At 42.8% G+C, this 21,862-nt stretch overlaps 1 protein-coding gene across 6 annotated transcripts in view; it reads left to right on the top strand.

The window, feature by feature from the left end:
• Window positions 1–21,862, top strand: part of PDE1C (phosphodiesterase 1C) — a 1,267,836-nt gene that overhangs the window by 505,823 nt on the left and 740,151 nt on the right. The window contains exon 1 of one of the 6 annotated variants that reach the window (XM_075586554.1): window positions 19,998–20,934. The exons of 4 other annotated variants lie outside the window; for them this stretch is intronic. In XM_075586554.1, the coding sequence (XP_075442669.1) occupies window positions 20,765–20,934 (170 nt within the window). In that variant the 5' untranslated portion in view covers window positions 19,998–20,764. Of the gene's footprint in view, window positions 1–19,997; window positions 20,935–21,862 lie in introns of those variants that run through there. One more of the 6 variants, XM_075586555.1, reaches the window with a different exon arrangement.

Below are 21,862 nucleotides of genomic sequence, written 5' to 3'. Positions count from 1 at the left end.
GCGCTTGCTCACGCTGGCCACACACATTGCCGCAATGTGTTTTATCGCGGCCAGCGTGAGCGCGCCCACCCGCTCAACGCCATCCTGGCTGCAGCCTAATTCTGGAAAATTTGGCGATATCATTATTTAAGTTGACTGTTGAGTATAAGTGACACCTGCATCTCTCTCTCTGGTCCAGGTCCACAAAAGGGTGATCAGCATTAGCATCAAATGAATGGGAGTAAAGGTGTGCTAAAGCTTAACACCCTTTTGTGGATCGATACCTCTGTCCTCGTGCAAAGATTTGGGGATTTTTGTTATCTAAAAGTGTTTTTCACTGCAGCATTTCAGGGAACATACTTATCATATTGAGAGACAGGATAAGAATTCCCCAGGATCTAAACATTTGACTGAACATCACAAAGCTAGTCTGTCATTATTTTCCTTTCAGGGGCGAGAAAAAGTTAGAAGCAATGTCAGAGGATTTGTTCAAATTGCTATGTAAGCGTGAGGTTTTTATTGATATTTCATCTAGGAACTAGAGTTCTTTTGGGTTTGAATAAAGAGTGGGATGTTTCTCACTATTGTCGAGGTCCCTTGTTGCACTCTAACAATAACAATATTCATACTTTTAAATATAATTTTATACTACATAAGTGAACAATATTTACCAAGAACAAAGAAACATGTAAATAAAGAAATAAAACAATATTCTATGGGATTTAGCAACAGTTTTTATTGTGTATAATTTTTGACATGCATTGCATGGATCCAGAATAGTGCAACAAAAGTGTATATAGCACAAACTAAATACGGTATCACCTTTAACACAAAATAAAAAGTGAATGTGAAAAATCAAGTGAAAATAAATCACCTATACAGGAGAGCTGCAGCTGGTTCAGAAGATGTTTCACAACCTCACATAGAATAGATTACACAGAGCTAATCCAGCGCAAAGAATTATCAGTTTATATGAAAAAAAAGGAACAAAGCAGACATACTAGAAGCAAAGATCTTAAATAAACCCAACTTCCAAATGTCTACTCACATGGAGTAGGTCTATCAAGCGAGTCTCAGACAAATCTGATAATGGTAGGAGATGAGGGTAGATTTAGACTGGACTTTCTATGAGTATAAAAGAGAAAAGAGAGATGTGCATGGTGCAGATGAATTTATATTAAAATAACATAAGCAGTGAGCAACATCTTTGCTGATGATACTAAATTGTGTAAGGTAATAGAATCAGAGAAGGATGTAATTTCTCTTCAGAAGGACTTGGAGAGACTGGAAATGTGGGCAGGTAAATGGCAAATGAGGTTTAATACAGATAAACGTAAGGTTATGCATTTGGGATGCAAGAATAAAAAGGCGACTTACAAATTAAATGGAGATATATTGGGGGTATCCTTGATGGAGAAGGATTTAGGAGTGCTTGTAGACTGCAGGCTTAGCAATAGTGCCCAATGTCATGCAGTAGCTGCAAAGGCAAACAAGATCGTATCTTGCATCAAATGGGCAATGGATGGAAGGGAAGTAAACATAATTATGCCACTTTACAAAGCACTAGTAAGACCACACCTTGAATATGGAGTACAATTTTGGGCACCAATCCTAAGAAAAGACATTATGGAACTAGAGAGAGTGCAGAGAATAGCCACCAAATTAATAAAGGGGGTGGTCAATTTAACGTATGAGGAGAGGCTAGCTAAATTAGATTTATTTACATTAGAAAAGAGGCGTCTTAGAGGGGATATGATAACTATATATAAATATATTCGGGGACAATACAAGGAGCTTTCAAAAGAAGTATTCATCCCACGGGCAGTATTAAGGACTCGGGCCAGCCCTTAAGGTTGGAGGAAAGGAAATTTCACCAGCAACAAAGTAAAGGGTTCTTTACAGTAAGGGCAGTTAACATGTGGAATTCATTACCCATGGAGTCTGTGATGGCAGATACAATAGATTTGTTCAAAAAAAGGTTGGACATCTTTTTAGATGGGAATGGTATACAGGGATCTACCAAAAAAGTAAACATGGGAAGAATGTTGATCCAGGGATTAATCCGATTGCCAATTCTTGGAGTCAGGAAGGAATTAATTTTTTCCCCTTAATGGGTTTTTTTATGTTTGCCTTCCTCTGGATCAATAAGTACGTATAGATATAGGATAAAGTATCTGTTGTCTAAATTTAGCATAGGTTGAACTTGATGGACCTATGTCTTTTTTCAACCTCATCTACTATATAACTATGTAACATGCAACTCACATGCTCACAGAATAGGTAAAAACAGTTTGACCACTCTGGGTCCTGTAGTGGCAGTACTCATGTAAGTTCCTAGGGCAGGGAGATGTTAACCGGTTTCTCTCTGTCTCCCCTGCGCTTCCAGGTTGTGTACACAGGCTGCGTCTAACGGCAGTGATTGAGAGAGACTATTTATATGAGACCGTGCACACCCTTGTAATCAATACACACCTAAGCAAGCTCACACCTGGATCGAGTGAAATGTGTAGGGTGGTCCTTTACCTACCTGCTGTGGGTTATACGCCATTCGTTGTGAGTCGGTAAAGATTGAAAGTATTCCCATAGAAGGATGCACTCAACCTCTTAATTTCTGGAACTCGCTTTTAAATACTGGAAAGAGATGCAATTTCATCTCCACTAATACATATATTAATAATTTTATTACACAAAAGAAAATTATATAACATTGTTACATTGTATACATTGTATAGCATTCGTTGTGAGTTCCCTGCAGTTGCTGAACTGTTCAGATCTCTCCTGTCTGTGCCCCTGCCGTCGGACGCAACCTGTGTACATGTAACGGTGCTCACAGCACTGAACCACTAGGCCAGGTGGGGATATAGATACACCGACCTGGGACCACGAAGTAGCGTTCGGAATGCAGATGCGCGGTCGTGGTTATCCGGGTCGGGGTTGGAGAGGTGAGAGTGGCAGGGGTCACATAGCCGGGGCAGAGGGAAGGAGAAGGCAGCATAGGAGTATCCATAGCAGAGTTGGATGGCAGGAGACAGGCAGGTAGTCAGTATCCGTAGCAAGGGTCTGAGTGTAACTGCAAGGGAAGAAAGAGGACAAGGCAAGGAATAACAGCGTGCTTGCGACCAGCACATGTTACATGAAACAATTTTTATGCTCAGCCAAATTGTAGGTGCAAAGGCTGAGCTTATAAAGGGTGATTCAGCCAATCCAGGAACTGATTCGTTGCTGTCAGAGTGCACACAGCAGGAGCTGATGAGGAAGCCTGCAGCAAGTCAGAATCAAACTCTGGAGCAGAGCTTGCGCCTGATCTTCATAATACACAATCCAGAAGCGCCATGGAGCCAGAGAGTACGTCTGCACTATTGTATGTTTTTGTTCCCTTCTTTTCATATACCACTGAGTGTGCCTTGTGCTGGATTAGCCCTGTGTAATCTATTGGATGGATCATGGTATTTCGTTTACATCAAATCCAGATCTTGTTGTGTACTTTACACTAAGGGTGGAGTCATTTTAGTGGTGGGAGTTATTCATCACTATAAATGTTTGTATGATCTTGCTTCCCATTTATGCGGAAGCACCCACTAAGGGTGTGAAACGTGTTGGGATACTGGCATTTTTTATGCTGTCTGCCTCGATATCTGTAGAATAACAAAGCTGCTATTTTAAAGAAACATCACGTGTTTCTTTAGTAACGTTGCGACGCTGATTGAAAAATTGTTTGCAACAAAGGGGGATATGAAACAGGATTATACCCGAGACTGCACTTTCACTGTGCTAGGATCCGCCATAGTACCACCATAGCCTTTAATGTGGAAGAACATGGTGGAAGGAACAGATATTATTCTGTCTTGGAGCACGGAGGAATGTCTGAAAATTCAGTTCTTTGTTAAAGAGACTTTGGCCCCTAGTTAACATGTTGTGAAATGGTCTTTCTGTTATTAAAGCAGCAGTTCCTGAAAGCTTACCTGAACCGTGGGGTCCCCTGGAGCTTATCTATAATCCCCTGAGGTCACTCCGGCCCCCAGATATTTGTAATATTTTTGTGCCTGTTTTGAAATAAAAAACTATAAATATGGTCACCAGACTACAAACATGGTGGCGGATTCACCAATAGAAAGCCACAACTTCATCTCAAGATGACGTCCCTGTTTTTCTATTGGCTCACAGCCGGATCCCTGACCCTGTCACTATTTTGTGTCCAAAATGTGCCAAAGCATGGGAACTAGGATGGGAGACATCCCCAGATGTCGTGGGACAACAGCGGAGGGGCCCCTTGGTTCAGGTACAGTATAATAAAATTAAACTGTTAACTGAACTGCTTTGTCCTTTACCTCCCCACTTATCGTCTTATAGATACTTTGTGATGTGAAATGTTTGTGTAGTTTTGTGGATTGAAGAAATAATACTTAATTTTTTTTTACTACAGCTCAACGCCGTTATAACGCGATCTATTACAACGCGAATCCGCTTATAACGCGATGCAAGCGCGGCTTCCAATTTTCGGAATTATGAATACTTTACAACACGATGATTGGTATCTTAAATACTTTATTGTGCAATACATACAATTGCACATTATAACGAGATGTGATTCTTTGGACCCCAAGCACAGCGTTGTAAGGGGGCTGAGCTGTACTACTAATTCAAATAATTTGTATGTGACATAACAATTCTGACCTTTGTGTTTTTTTCTGTGAATTCAACAGTGATCAAAATATAACCATTCCAAACATAAACAATAATTACATTAGTGTTTGCTGTGTTCTTTGTAGATTTCGTATTATGAAACAAGTATTACAAAATGAGAGAAGGTGTTTCATGGATGATTGGAATCATTAATGCAACTCCAGAACATGTTGCTTAGTGAAACTGCACCTTCAATTAGCTGCTTACATGCACAGTATGACTTTAGCTTTTTAACACAGAAGTAACTTTATTTACCACAGTAGTATTTTCATCTGTGCAAAATGTGTCCAGAATCAAGTAGCAATTCCCTATCTTTATTTTGGTAAAAACTAGATGTTCCAGAAGGATCACTATGTCCCCATCAGGTAAACTCCCCTAGAAAATTAGCAAGCAAGGCATTCACTAAATGTAGCAAGAGTCTCCAGAGTGGTGACTCTTGTGACATCAGCGATTATTTTAATGGCATTCAAGTGGTCAATGACTAGAATAACCCATGCTTATCACAATGAAAATTGCCAACATTTTACTCTGACTGAATGTCTGTCTCTCCTTTACAAAGAATGGCATGACTTATCAGCATCAATTGACCATAGCATTTGTGATAAGAACTCAACTTTCATTGTGACCACTTGACTTGAAGTTCACAGCATATTTATCTGGTGGTCCTGACTTGCCTCCAGTTTAAATAGACTCAGCTTCCCACGTGAAAAGACATGTATGCTACAAGAGGAAAGAGAACACATGCAGTATTTGTTAAATGATAAACAAAATATATTGTGCGCAACTAATAAACCTCTAATATAATCAGTGATACAATGTGTATTAACATATACCCTTCTAATTTTTACTCAACTGGTAAAACCACAAAAAAACCAGTGTGAAAAAATATTTTTTTTTTTTACATAACCGTGTAATGTGATGTAGAAAGCGTCTGCTGCTATTAAACAGGGGGTGGCTCGGCACCCCCCAAACACTAAAGATATGGAGACAAAAAAACAGCGCACAACGCAAATAGTGAAGTATGAAAGTAACAAGTGTATATTAAAATAGGGGATAAATATTCTGCATACATCAAGGTATTAGGACATAAACATTGAGTGTGTTAAACACACAAGTTACCACTCGGCGGCCGCTCATACAGGAGTCAGGAGTATGTTTCCCTTGGCAGGCGTCTGGGACAGCAGCTGCGATGCTTTTCCTTCCTAGGAACACGTCTGCATTCGGTCACCGTCTCTGTGGGAAACTCCCCTCTGGTCAGCTGGGCTCCAGACGGATCGAGCAATCTGCAGCCTGCAGACGCACTGGGAGGGTCCCCGGATTGGTCAGTGAGGACCTGGGTGGTTCGCAGAGCTCTCCGTTTGGTGCAGCCACAAGCAGGGGTGAACTGGCTGCGAAGTGACGTCACAGTGGCGATTTCAAAAGTACACAGCAAAAGCGTAAAAAAGTCTCTAAAGTGCCCAAATTGCACACATAGGATAGAGTAGCAATAAAACACTTGGACCAATTACATCCTACATGTTTCGTAGTCAGTTTCCCTGATGAAGTAGTTGTGACTACGAAATATGTAGGATGTAATTGGTCCAAGTGTTTTATTGCTACTCTATCTTATGGGTGCAATTTGGGCACTTTAGAGACTTTTTTCCGCTTTTGCTGTGTACTTTTGAAATCGCCACTGTGACGTCACTTCGCAGCCAGTTCACCCCTGCTTGTGGCTGCACTAAACGGAGAGCTCTGCGAACCACCCAGGTCCTCACTGACCAATCCGGGGACCCTCCCAGTGCGTCTGCAGGCTGCAGATTGCTCGATCCGTCTGGAGCCCAGCTGACCAGAGGGGAGTTTCCCACAGAGACGGTGACCGAATGCAGAGGTGTTCCTAGGAAGGAAAAGCATCGCAGCTGCTGTCCCAGATGCCTGCCAAGGGAAACATACTCCTGACTCCTGTATGAGCGGCCGCCGAGTGGTAACTTGTGTGTTTAACACACTCAATGTTTATGTCCTAATACCTTGATGTACGCAGAATATTTATCCCCTATTTTAATATACACTTGTTACTTTCATACTTCACTATTTGCGTTGTGCGCTGTTTTTTGTCTCCAAGTATTTGTTAAATGATTGCTTTTGTCCCAGATAACACTTTAGAGGAGAGGACCATGTCTTACAGAAGTAGGTCATGAAATTATACCCAAATCCAAAAGTCACGCAATTGTACAAAGTTATTTACAACCATTAGATAGTCATATTACTGTCAGTGTGTCTTCTTTCTCCATACCCTACGCTCCATTTGCCTTCATGACACTACCCTCCCTTTATTCCTAGCCTATCTGTCTCACCGCTGCTTTGTTGTTTCATTTGCTGGTACGGTACTTCACTTCTTCAATTTAACTTCCCAGTGCTGTCACAGAAGGCTCTGTTGTAGCACTTATGTATTTCCCCTTCGCCTTGTAAACTTAAAACAAATTCCTTTTTTCATAACTTGCTAAATATTTATGATGACACCCAAATCTACCTGTCCTCTATTGACTTGTCCTCCTGACATCTCTACCATTAATAGTCACTGACTATGTTAACACTCTTTTTTCCTGGATGTCACACCACTATTTCCAATAAATATGTATTTAACCCTGTTCCTGTGGTTACTAAATGATACTGGTTACTAATGGGTTAATTTAACAAGCATGGTCAATGTTCCTTCCTGTAGCTAGTGCCAGTGAAGGGGACAGAGGAGTTATGCCCCATAGAATACATAACGCAGACCCCTCTGAAGTTCAGTTCACTAGTTTCAGTTTTGATTCTGTTTCACTTAATTTCAGCTCTTAGTTAAGTGATCTATTTTTAGATAGTACTGTAATGGTGCCTCTTGAGTTTGAAGACTTTGCAGGTGAGCCCAATTAGGAGTAGCTACGGTGTAACAGTGCCCCCATGGTTTAGTCAGTGTCTGAACAAATGGGTTCAGTGAACATACACCCCAGTTCTATGTTTGGTGTAAAACTCCTCTGTTATACTTACAGTATTATCACCTCTTAACTCTTTAGTAAAGTTAAGTCCCCCCCCCCCTCATTCTATAGCCTGTGAGAGTTGATTTGACGAATGAAACCATTAATTGTACCTGATGTTAAGGATTTACTATGTGAAGTCAGCTGGTCCAAATCTGAATGTCTCATCTTCTCATCATCAAACTTCACCTCTTGTTATCATTATTGGTTTCACCATCCTCCCAAATGCCCAAACCTGGTGGATAGGAATCCTCTTTTGACTCCTTTAGCACCTTAATTCCACACATTTTGTCCTGGTCTCTTTCTTCTTTACAATATTTCTAAATACAGTATTAACCCTGTTTCAGCTGAAAAACAAAATTCGACTTCTTTGTTATTTATCTACTGCAATTTGTTCCAAGCACATCTTCCTCACTCTTGCCTGACTTTTCTCCAGTCCATTCAAAATGCTCCAGCCCATTCATTAATTTCCCCGTACTATTCTTCCTCTTATTTGTCCTTATAGAAGTTCCTACCCATAATTAGAGTATCAGCATTAGATTCAAAATGTTCCTCGCTTACAAAGCTCTCAATGGTATTGCCACTCCATGCAGTCCATCACAAACCATGTTTCTAAATCTGTCCCATATCCTGCCTTTCAACTCTGCACAAAAGGATAGTAATAATCATCTTTCCGCTGCTACTTCTAGTACTTCTGACATTCCCCGCCCCATGCCATCAGCGGTATTAAATAACTCACTTATTTAGGGGAACCTCTATCATCCAAGGACAAGACAAAAGATACACCCAACTAGACTCACAGCAAGTAGTCACTTAAGAGCACCAGACTCTTTTCTCTTAAACCTTGTGTACCATCTCCCTTCCTCCCTATGTAGAGAGTAAGATCCTTGAGGCAGGGACTTCCTTACTTAACTTGATTAGTATCAAGTGTGTGTGCTGTCACGAGCCTCTATTGCAGGAAAATAAATCAGGAATAGAAAGCCCACAGGAGCATTGCCATTTAATTTAGGATACATGTAAATGCGTAGTTAGAAATGATTGAAAAACATTGAAGTATAATAATGTTTAACATTTGCACAATATATATATCCACATTACCTTACAAATGAGTTTTAGTCTGAACAAAATTGCACAGGAAATTAGAATAAGCATACAGTCCAAGGGCCACTTCAAAACCCTGTCGGACTGCACTTGGCTTGCAGGCTGCCTTGAAGAGTCATGCGCTGTGGCCAATCACTTTGGAATGAGCTGCCGCGTTATAACTAAATAACTAAGACTAATGACACATTTTGAATCAGTGAATAAAGCTATGAAATAGAATACAGAGAGAAAGATCTTTGTGATCTATTGCTGCGCTTACTTGGTTATTTCTTTCTTGTTGCTGCTCACGCTATTGTTTCAACATGTTATGCGTGTGACTGTGCCACAGTTCTATTGTAGCTTTATTTCTTTTAATGTCGTGTGAAACAGCATGGAGCATATTCTTATGAATTTCTTAACATTCCAGTTAATATAAAAATACTTCGAATTTACACATTTCACACACAAATACTGTATAATAAACCAATGGAAATGCACGTTTGTTGCATTTCAGTTGCAGTAATAAGTACTGTAGCAAAAGAAAGAAGCCATGGTTCCATAGTAGTAATATGCAATAAATATACAGTCATCATAATACATATTTTATTTTCTATTTACAACACGGCCCATTACCCCATATATTTGATCAGTTTTACATTTATTAATATATGTCTTTGGGCACAAAACCAGAGGAAAAATACTGCTCCCGATTTATTAAAGAAGAATATCCCATTGGTCTCAATAGGAATGCTTTTACTGTGGCCCTTGTTTTGCAGACAGAAGAATTTGATAAATAGACCCTGTAACAGGGGAGTTATCCCTGTTCAGGAAATGTGCCTCTAATCCAGCAGTGTGGTGGTTAACTGCTAGTAGTCAATTAACCAACACCACCTGCCTGATTAGGTTTCTTAGAAAAGCCTCCCTTTGAGACAGGAAGGGAGATTGTTCCTGAGTCTCACAAGTTGTGGGACTGACCATAGGGACAGATGTCTTGAAGCCTGCCAGAAGAAACAGCACACTGCCTGCAAGACACAGGGGAAAGAACCTCTAAACCTGAATGCTGACATAACCTGAGGAAAAAGGCAGCAACCCAGGATCAGAGAAGACTTTCTCTCCAACCACAAGAAAACAGATACGACTTTCCTTTATAAGACTTTGTATCTGCACATAACAAGATATATGTTTGGGGCTGGGAGACATGCTAATCTAAAGGGAGTTGTGGACTGCATAGGTTTCACTAGACATACTCCCAAGTGGAACAGAAGCGTTGTTTGACCCCTTTTTTGAATATGTTTGGATGTTTTTTCTTATGTTAAAGGAACAGGCGCAATAAAAGACTTATTTAATTTCACCTTAACAAGTCTCCCTTGCATATCTCTGCGCACGTCCTCCTACAGACCCCAACATGAAATTTGGAGAGACAAGAGTAAAACTGTGGATCCCAGCACTGAGCTAACTATATATCTCGGTGACACCTGCTTTGAAATAAGAACCTTTCTCAGGAATTCATCTTTCTCCTGTCATCATGGTCACAAAAGACCTACTAGTAATCATGTTCAAACACTGAGGGCTAGATTCACTAAGCTTCGTTAGCCTATTTAGGCCCAGATCCACAGAGGTCCATTAAGTGACTTAACATGACGTTAATTTATCTTAACTCCCATAAAAAAAGAATTGCATTATTTGTAACCACTTTTCTAAATGACAAGCTACATAGGTGAGCCTATACTCCACATGGGAAGTGACCTTCAACCACACATCAGATATCTGCAGGGCCACCAACAGAAATCTTGGGGCCCAGGACAAATGAAAGGAGCAGGCCCCTCCTCCCCAAACCAATGCACCTACCATGAAAAAAAAAATTTGGTCGCAACTTTTACTTAAATGCTTTTTTGTTATTGGAATACTGAAAAAAACATTACAATGTAATCCGTTTGTTTTAATATTTTCATCAGAATGGGCAGGGGGCAGGGGTGCGGCGAGTATGGGCCAGGGGTTCTGAGTATGGGCCAGGGAGGTAGAGTATGAGCCGGGGGGGTATGGTGCCAGTGGGGGTAGAGTATGGGCCGGGGGGGGAGTAGAGTAATGGCCGAGGGGAGTAGAGTATGGGCCGGGGGGGGAGTAGAGTATGGGCCGAGGGGAGTAGAGTATGGGCCGGGGGGAGTAGAGTATGGGCCGGGGGGAGTAGAGTATGGGCCGGGGGGAGTAGAGTATGGGCCGGGGGGAGTAGAGTATGGGCCGGGGGGAGTAGAGTATGGGCCGGGGGGAGTAGAGTATGGGCCGGGGGGAGTAGAGTATGGGCCGGGGGGGTAGAGTATGGGCCGAGCTGCGTAGAGTATAGGATGGGGGTAGAGTATGAGATGGGGGGGTACAGTATAGGATGGGTGGTAGAGTATGGGCCAGGGGGAGTACAGTATGGGTCAGGGGGGTAGAGTATGGGGGGGGGGTAGAGTATAGGCCAGGGGAGTAGTGTATGGGCCGGGGGTAGAGTATGTGCCGGGGTGGTAGAGTATGGGCATGGGGGTAGAGTATGGGCCTGAGGGAAAGGGGTTTTAAGTATGGGCCAGGGGAGGAGGGGGTTAAGTATTACAGTATAAGAATTACAGTACCTCTTCAACAGCCCGCAGGGGGGGCTTCCGATCGGTCAATGAGGGGGGCCTTCAATCGGCACACGGGGAGGCTTCAACCGGCCTGGGGGAGGGGGGGGCGAGTCTACAATCGGCCTGCAGTGGGGTCCTTCAATCAGCCCACGAGAGTGGGGGTGTTCAACCGGCTAAGGTACTACTACTAGGGCCCAGGATGGAGGCTGGTTGGTTGGGGGGGGTGCTGGGTGTCCCAGAGACTCTGTTACTCCATTAGTGTCCGGGGGTGTTGGTTTGGGGGGACTGTAGTACCACTACCGGCAACAACAGATGGGCAACAGAGGAGAGCCCTGCTGACGGCCCGTGGTGGACAGGACAGAATGCTGGCAGGGTGTGGGGGGGAGATCACTCGCAGTCCGGTAGGGCCTTGGGGAGGAGGGGAGATTGGTCGGGGAGATCAATCATGGTCTAGTAGGGCCCTGGGGGTGGCAGGGGGTGGGGGGGAGATCGCTCCAAGTCCGGTAGGGCCCAGAGGGGCGGGGGTGAAATCACTCGTATTCTGGTAGGGTCCGGGGGGTGGGGGGTGGAAGGAAATCACTCACGGTCCGGTATGGCCAGAGGGGGGCGGGAAGATCACTCACAGTAACACACACACAAATATACACAGAAACAGGGACACTGACACTAAGGAGACAAACACAGGGTACTGTATACACACATTATTACAGGGAAATACAAATACGGTAAAGTTAAGTATTTTCATACTGTACACATGTAGTTCGAATAAGCAGCTGCATAGCTAGGAAGATTCAAAAATGTTTCTTCTGCCTATGCAGTTGCTTATATTAGCTACCAGTCCCCTCCCGTGAGAAGTGCCCTGATTGGCTCTCATTGCTGCTATTTACCAAGCATTTCTGGGTTTTTTTCTGACATGCATTGCCGCCGACAGTGACACGTGACTGGCAGCAGTGCCCGGGCCCCTGACTCCCCGTGCCCGGGACAACAACCCCGGAGGCCCACCCCCCTGTCGGCTGCCCTGGATACCTGGGAAATATTCCAATTTAAATGTCAAATATCTATATATAAATTTCGCTAAGGATGTCTGCACATCCCTTTGTGATAGGCTGACCGGTCTGGCCTGTCACACCCAGAGACAGCCAGTGAGGATGCACTTCCCTCCTCCTCTGTGATAAGCTGACCGGCCTGTCACTCACTCAGCATCAGCCAATAAGACTGCAAATCCTGTGTAATGAGACTGCACATTGACTGTGTAACATCTTATGTGTCACATATGAAGTGCCGTGGAGTCGAATTGGAAGTAAAGAATACAAGAACTAGACTCTGCACTTCATCATCAACCCTGCAACTGTGAGAACTTGGCTTTCTAAATGCTCTGACAATTTTTTCACATCTAAAGACTAACTTTCTAAGCTGCTGCTAACCCTCAGTGCATCACTGCCATCCCAGGCCTGATTTATACACCTGTTCTTTCACCTCCTACTCTTCATACTCGCCAAAAGCTGGGACCTCTCTCCTTCTACCACTCTCCCTACCTCTCATTATGCTTTTCCTATTTGCTATTTCCTCACTCTTTTGTAAACTTTTCTGTTCTCTCAAACTTCCCCACTCTCCTCCTATCCACATTTCTTCATCTCTCCTTCCCTCCACCTATGCTTGTACTTATACGCTGCACCACTATGTACACACCTTTCCCAACAACTTCTACACCCCTCAATAAAAATCACCCTGACAAAACCTCTTCTCACCTCCTCTCTATCTCTCTACTCCTACTTCTTGCTGCTGGGGTTCTCGCCTAATCCTGGACCCAGCCATATACACACCTGCTCTCACCCACGCCTCCCTGTTCCCTCTTCCCCTGCTAATGGTGTTAACCCATCTAATTTAATACGAACCAATGTTGGAGGGGTGGAGGTATGAGACAGCAAGGAGGGAAAAGGAGACAGAGCGAAACAGCAGAGAGAAACATGTACATTGGGGTGGAAACACAGCATGGTGAGTAGGAGCAGGAAAAAGAGAAACAGCAAGGAGAGCAGGAGACAGATGATTAGGCAAGGAGGGAGTGTAGTGTGCACAGAGAGCAGCAGACACAGAAAAGCAGGGATTGCCAAGGAAAGGCATGATGGAGGCGAGGCGAGATAGCAAGGAGGGGACAGAAGACAGAGAGAGACAGCAAGGAGAGGAGGAGAAAGAGAGAGACATCAAGGAGAGGAGGGGACAAAGGAATGACAAGGAGGAGGAAATGGAGAGCAGTGTGTACATCGGGCAGAAGATAGTGTAAAGAGAGGGGAGGAGAGGCAGCAAGGTCATTAGGAGTTGGAAACAGAAAGACAGCAAGGAGAGGAGGAGACAGATGAGACAGATGAGATGAGTAGGAGAGGAGGGAGTGTAGTGTGCACAGACAGGAGCAGACAAAGCAAGGCAGGGAGAGCAACGAGTGTGGAGGAAAGAGTGCAAAGAGGAGCAGGGCATGATGGAAGAAAGAGTAAGGTGGGGAAGAGGGGACAGAAGACAGCAAGGAGTTACAGGGAGTGGTGAAAACAAAGAGTAATGTTTAATTGATAACCTTTCAGATCTCCACGATCTTCGTATGTTACGCCGGGTGCAGCTAGTATTGAAATTATTTCCTGTCCTATTTTATGTAACAAGAAAAAATTCACCATACAGCCCACCCACATCACCCAGCAAAAATTAGTTTACTGCAAATACAGATGTAGCAGGACTTATTGCCTACTACTACTGGGGAAAGATGCATGATACTGGGGAAAGATGCATGACAGCAACCCCTGCCCCGGAGGATTATCGCTCTGGGTGGGGGTGGGGGGATTGATCCAGAAGCATGAAGCCCCACAGTGATGTTGCGGCAGCACTATCTCCGGAGTTGCAACTTTTCGCTTTTTTATCCGCAGCTCTGGAGACTGCGAGTCCTGCTACATCTGTATACATATTATGAGCTCACACTATGTATACTTTGAATTAAATTGTTATACATTTTGCATCTTCATTTGGAAGTGCTGTATGTTAAGTTTAAATTCATCATATCATACCACTATTAAAATTTTTCCATGCCTCGAGTATCCTGGCTGGCTGCTAGCTGAGCTTCTCTCAACAAAATACTTTCTGTCCTTGACTAGGTGGGCAGCTGACCAAAGCATTGTGATGTCATGTGAGCTCAGCTGTGACATCATAATGCACAGAGTATTGGCTAGCTATAAATGCTGGAGCCTACCAGAAAGAGTTATGTCATTTAGCAGCATGGAGCAGAGGAGTTGAAGTGCCAGCATCAGCTTGTTACCTCAATAACATCCTGAAAACCAACGAAGACAATGGAGGTAGAGAGATATGAATGCAGCTTATTCTAACAAAGGGCAGGGTTGAATTTAGGATATTTTTATTTTCTCGGATGAATATTCCCTTATCTTACTAAATTATTTTGGAAAAAAAAATCACTTTCTTCTTTAGTTTGACATCATTATGGCCAAGAGAGACAGGGGAGGAGCCAGTGACAGGAGATGGGGGTCTAGTCTGACATCATCATGACCAAATAATGGGGGGTGATGGAGGGGAGTGAAAGGAGATGGGGTGAGGGAAGTGACAGGAGAGGAGTGATAGGGGTTTGTAGGATAGGTGGGGGGTGATATGGGAGTGACAGGCTATGGTGAGGTTTAGTCTCACTTACCATGACCAAAGTAAGGGAGTGAGGGTGGGGAGTAATAGGAGAGGGGCAGTAATAGGGGAGTGGCATGAGAGGGGGGTTGACAGAGTGTTGGGGAGGGTGAGGTGAGAGTGAAAAATATTTCACTTTCTTCTTTAGTCTGTCATATCATCATGACCAAATAAATAAGGGTGTCGGGGGACGAATATTCTTTAAATCTTAGATAATATAAAAAAACTCACAATAAATATTGTTTGCATTTTATTACTTACAGTAACAAAACAGATAACATTTAGTAACAAACCTATGGCAGTACCAGCACTCTCTGTCTCACAGCTAAAGACAATGAAGAATACAAGTGTAATGAAGATGAACAATTTTAATGACACTAGCAATAAACTGAAATTATAGCAATAATAGCCAATGTGTCAACAAGACAATAAATGTCACCATGGGAGAAGTCAAAACGTAAGGGGTGGAGAAGAAAGAAGGAGAAGGGGAAAAAAACACATGAAACATAAGGAAAAAACACAAAATGGAAAAAGGAAAGCAAACTAGGGAGGCGATGTTTCGAGGGATAACCTCTTTATCTGGGCCATTCCCCCTGGTCCCAAAGGGTCCCAGAGGTACTTCCCTAAGCCTTCCCTCCCGACTAACAGATATGCCCACACTCCACTGATAAAAACTATAGGTCATAAGCTATAAATAGGACAAAGTTTGTATGCAGATATCAGATATCCAAAACAGTTAATGAAATAAGCAAACCCTCTGTCCTCTGCTCCTCATGCTCTGTGGAGTGCTGGGGACCCTTCTCCTTCTTTCTCCTCCAACCCAGTGTCTTTAGCTGTGAGACAGAGTGCTGGTACTGCCATAGGTTTGTTAGTACTTGTGAGGGGAGTAAGGGTCCCCTCCTGTTCTGTGCACCCTGCAACCTGTCATATTTATCCTAGTCAGAGTGCTGTGTATCGCCCCCCTTTCTGATATAGATAACATTTAGTGTTGCGAATATGGAATTGTGAGAAGATTATGAAATTGACAGCTGTCTCTTATTTTATGTGGGGAAAATACTATCTACGAGTATACACTGTAATATATATATATATATATATATATATATATATATATACCACTGTCATTAAGGTTATGGTGGGTAAAAAAAATGACAAAAACCCTCCACAGTAAAGCATAAAGCAACTGTAAATATTACTGTATGTTCATTTGCATGTCTTAGACAGGTCTGCAACCCTGTCTTTCCCCATTGTCACCCAGCATACAGCGCTTCCACTGCAGCAAGGGATTCTGGGAAATGACATGCAAATGTGCACTCAGTGCCACCTTTTGTCTCAAGCTCATATTACACAAGCCAATCCTCAAGCCAATGCATGCTGTTTTAAACACAGCTTTTAGACAGAGGCTGGGATGAGATGCAAAGCCATTAGACCCACTCACATACATGTTTCAACCTTGATGGGTATCATCAGTGTGAGGCTGGTCTTAATGGCTAGAGCAGGTTTGAGACTAGACTAGGTAATCACCACTGTCATTAAGGTTATGGTGGGTAAAAAAAGTGACAAAAACCCTCCACAGTAAAGCATAAAGCAACTGTAAATATTACTGTATGTTCATTTACATGTCTTAGACAGGTCTGCAACTCTGTCTTTCCCCATTGTCACCCAGCATACAGCGCTTCCACTGCAGCAAGGGATTCTGGGAAATGACATGCAAATGAGCACTCAGTGCCACCTTTTGTCTCAAGCTCGTATTACACAAGCCAATCCTCAAGCCAATGCATGCCGTTTTAAACACAGCTTTTAGACAGAGGCTGGGATGAGATGCAAAGCCATTAGACCCACTCACATACATGTTTCAACCTTGATGGGTATCATCAGTGTGAGGCTGGTCTTAATGGCTAGAGCAGGTTTGAGACTAGACTAGGTAATCACCACTGTCATTAAGGTTATGGTGGGTAAAAAAAGTGACAAAAACCCTCCACAGTAAAGCATAAAGCAACTGTAAATATTACTGTATGTTCATTTGCATGTCTTAGGTCTGCAACCCTGTCTTTCCCCATTGTCACCCAGCATACAGCGCTTCCACTGCAGCAAGGGATTCTGGGAAATGACATGCAAATGAGCACTCAGTGCCACCTTTTGTCTCAAGCTCGTATTACACAAGCCAATCCTCAAGCCAATGCATGCGTTTTAAACACAGCTTTTAGACAGAGGCTGGGATGAGATGCAAAGCCACTAGACCCACTCACATACATGTTTCAACCTTGATGGGTATCATCAGTGTGAGGCTGGTCTTAATGGCTAGAGCAGGTTTGAGACTAGACTAGGTAATCACCACTGTCATTAAGGTTATGGTGGGTAAAAAAAGTGACAAAAACCCTCCACAGTCTCACACAGCCTCACACTGATGATACCCATCAAGGTTGAAACATGTATGTGAGTGGGTCTAATGGCTTTGCATCTCATCCAAGCCTCTGTCTAAAAGCTGTGTTTAAAACGGCATGCATTGGCTTGAGGATTGGCTTGTGTAATACGAGCTTGAGACAAAAGGTGGCACTGAGTGCTCATTTGCATGTCATTTCCCAGAATCCCTTGCTGCAGTGGAAGCGCTGTATGCTGGGTGACAATGGGGAAAGACAGGGTTGCAGACCTGTCTAAGACATGCAAATGAACATACAGTAATATATATATATATATATATATATATATATATAAACTTGTATAGTTACCAGAGTAGCCAGAACTGGTCCGGTGGTCCGGTGACAGAGAGACAGCACACAGTGGTATAGAAAAGATATATTTAATACAGTTTTTTCTATACCACTGTGTGCTGTCTCTCTGTCACCGGACCACTGGACCAGTTCTGGCTACTCTGGTAACTATACAAGTTTTATTATCTGCTTTATGGGACAAGCATCAGAATTTTGAGAGGGCTCGTGTGCAACACTGTTATGGTATGGACTATATATATATATATATATATATATATATATATATATATATATATATATATATAAAAAAATATAAATCAAAACAGCAAGTACTCCATGATTGCAAACGTGCCTCTTTATTCCTCAATGTTTCGTCTTCCCGTGGAGTCTTTTTGAAGAGCAACCACCCAGTGAAAAATGAGACCTTGTACAGTATACAAGCCTATACCACACCAAACAATGAAAAGAACTGAACAAACTGTGAGAAAAAAAACAGGCACACAAAATACGCAAATTATGAGTGACATCATAGGGCTGACGTCTAAGCACTAGCACTGTATGCAAACAACTGTATCACCCAAGCACCTAAAATAAAAACAAACAACCTAGCAGGTTACAAAAACGAGTTACAAACTAGTCATTGATAGGATACTAAGTTGAAATACATTTGCAAGTAGCATAAACATAGCATATTGCCTCTATCACACAATCATTAATCATATACAGTGCCATACTCACCATTTTTAAAGTCCACAGCTGAATCCTCATAGGAATGTACCAGCACTGATAATTGCGCGATAGAGCCAATATGTATGTTTTTTGCAAAAGCATTTAAACGCCTGTAGCGCTGCTTCCCCTCCCCCTCTGGGAGATCTTGCTAAAGCTACAGGTGTCATGGTGCTTGTTACCTGTGAGGCTTCAGGAGAGATGAGTGTCCACTATGGTAAGGGGAAACAGGACAAGCTTTTGGTGATCTTCAGGCTGACATTCTGGTTCTGGTACAATGCCTCCAGTCATAGCAGGCTCCAGGGTTACTGGAGACAGTCCCTACCATGATAGTCTTCTCTTGCATACCCGTACCCAATAATAGACTGTAGGCTCTGGCAGGGGTATATAAAACAGGATTGTTTATTGGCATCCACTGCAGGTGTTATTACTGCGAATGCATAGGGTTTTAGGATAGGTCCCAGACCTCTGGATGGTCCGGCCTGCTTACAGTCTTGAGGCCTGGCCCTCTGTTCAGATCTTTGGCTGCAGTTAGCCCCAAGAGATGGAGAGCTGAACTGCATGTCTCTACCCCAAGAGGAGGAGACCTGGACTGACTATAATTTAGAACACCCTCCCTAAGGCACAGAGAGGGAGGGCACAAGGTCTGCACCATGATTGGCTACACACAGACCCAGTTCACCTCCACCCCTGTCACTCAGAGAGGCAGCATGAGGGGGTGGTGGTGGTGGTAAACCCCACAGGATAGCCTGCCACTGCCTGTAGCTAGTAGGACTTATGTTACAGGATGCAGAATGTATAACCTGGACTAGCCATGGCTACACTTCGTATCCTATCAATGACTAGTTTGTACTGCAACTCGTTTTTGCAACCTCCTTTATAACTGTGAATATCATTGAAAGATCCGCCCATGTCTACTCTGTGGTTCTTGTGCTTTGGCCATGTCACTTTTAGTACACTCTTAAGGACCAACAACCACAAGTGTCCCCGCTTTCCTTGTTTTAAAGTTTGAAACCATGTGGTATGATACACTGTGCCAATTTGTATTGCATTATTCTAAAGCACAAAATTGGAAATATGTTCTTTAAAAAAAAAAATTGATTCTTTGGACATTTTCTGAAAATGATCATTTTCAATGTGCTTTGTCGCCACTGCCAGCATGTGAACACAAAATGTGAACTCATGGATAAACCCAGATGCTAAGGGCTTACAAGGGTAAATAAACAATGGTTCTGATTTAGTTGTTTTCAACAATGATGTTTTGGGAAAAATCTAGGGCACTAATGCTGGAATATAAAAGGGCTTTTCTGTCTTTTCAAGCCGATTGGGACAAGAGGTTCTGTAAGCATAATACGGCTGAAATATTACAACAATAGTTACACGATTTTGGCAGCTGTGTATCTTCCAGACACAGTTTGTCTTACTGGAACATTGAACATTCATCAGTGGATTATACAATGCTGGTATGTTTCAATGCGTGATACCTTTTTGTTTTTGTTTTAAACTCCAGCCAACTTTACGCTTCATATACTGTAGGTTTCCACTCTTGAATATTACTGTGCTAGTAAGAATCAGTGTTATTATTACTTTACTTTCAACCCACCCCCATCTTTTTCAAGTAGCAGGCAGCCAATTTTGTTTCTGCAGCCTGCTTAGTGCATCTGTGCATGAGAGAGAAAGTGTGTGTGTGTGTGTGTGTGTGTGTGTGTGTGTTAGAGGCATATCCCTGGCTGGCTGTGGGATGACTTTTCCCTCAGTTGTCAATTCTGTTGCCTGTCAGTAGAGCTGCTGGTAGTGGGAAAGGAATAGAAGGGAGGAGAGAGGCTGTGGGATGAAGGAGAAAGGGGAGGGAGAAGGAGTGCTGGAGGGGACGAGGGCTGGCGTTCAGAGCATCCTGGAGTGAGGAACACTCAAGGTCCATCAAATGGGAGGAATACACAAATTAGAAGCTGTGCAGATGCCTGTGCTCTGTACTCTCAAGCTCATTGTCAGAGTGCTTCTTTTTTCCCCTCCTTTCCACTGATAAAGACTCTTCAGCTGGTATTACGGATTGTATGTTTGCTTATCGTTTTAACCATAAAATAATCTGTAGTGGCTTTCAACCTAGAGATCAGCCTAATCCCCTACATCAGACTCAGGACCATGGCATTCTGCCACTGCTACCCTCATTACACACCTGGACCTCTTACTGGCTGCACATACTTTCTCTAATCAAAGAGGAATCTGGGGAAGAAATTAAAGAGAGGAAAAAAAAGGAGAAGCGTTTTGAAAATGTTTGCCGTTCCCCATCGGTGTTAAAGGTGGAGTGTGTTGTGTGTGTTTGTGCATGCATTGGCATTTGTTTGTACGGAATAACCATCCTTTGAGCTTCAACCAAAGTGACAAATCAGCAGCCATGGAGTCGCCCACCAAGGAAATTGAAGAATTCGAGAGCACCTCTCTGAAATATCTACAGCCAGAACAGATTGAGAAAATTTGGCTGCGTCTCAGAGGACTGTAAGTACTAGTGTCTGCTTTTTTATATACATATATTTTTTTTCTAAACCCTGCCAACTTTATTTGTGATTTCATTTTTTTTTTAAATGTCATTTTTCATCACTTTTTCTTTTTACATAGTTCATCTTACAAATGACCATACTGGCCAACATGTGAAAGATCCTATCAAGTACTGTACATATGAAGTCCAAATGATGGAGATCTTGACATCTTCTGCTGATTTATATTGGGTGAAGGATGTTTTAGCGTGAGAAAGTAGAATGGTTTCAGCTATATCAGAATGTCTTTCTGATAGTAACAGTTGCCAGTATGCGGGTGCATCTTGGTTCTTATCTGAAATTGCTCAGTGTATTCACACTAACACACACTGCTCCGTTGTAGACCTGCAAACATAATTGCTCATGATTTAAGATAAAGATGAGACTGCCACATATTGCTTTGTAATATGCTGCAGGCTTCTGCAGTACCAGAGAGGTTAACAGCACAATCATGTCACTGTGCTGCAGGAATCAAGATACAAATTAGCCTGTAAGCTCAGCTGTCAGTTGAAAAGTTTATTGACTTGTAATATCAGAGTCTTTACTATCTCCAGTATTGGAAGAAAGCTGCGTTGTAGTATCAAGCACTCTGTCCACTATTGGCACCTTAGGCAAGTTACCTTTTTGGTATAATGTGAATGATTGCACCTGCAGACCATAATGGTATTAATACTGTGCATACTTATAATAACTTTTTTTCATATATAATAACTTTATTTCATATAGGACTCAAAGCGCTTCACAATTACAATATAGTGTGTGGTAAGCAGCATTGTACAAAGGATTTTTACAGGCACAGTCCCTGCCCTGTAGAGTTTAGGATTTTGGTGCCTGAGGCACAGGGAGATAAAGTCACTTGCCCAAGGTCACAAGGAGCCGACACCGGGATT

Source organism: Ascaphus truei, chromosome 2 (genome assembly GCF_040206685.1).
Source record: "Ascaphus truei isolate aAscTru1 chromosome 2, aAscTru1.hap1, whole genome shotgun sequence".
NCBI lineage: Eukaryota > Metazoa > Chordata > Amphibia > Anura > Ascaphidae > Ascaphus > Ascaphus truei.
The sequence above is the reverse complement of the archived record's forward strand: the minus strand, read 5'-3'. Positions and strand labels throughout refer to the sequence as shown.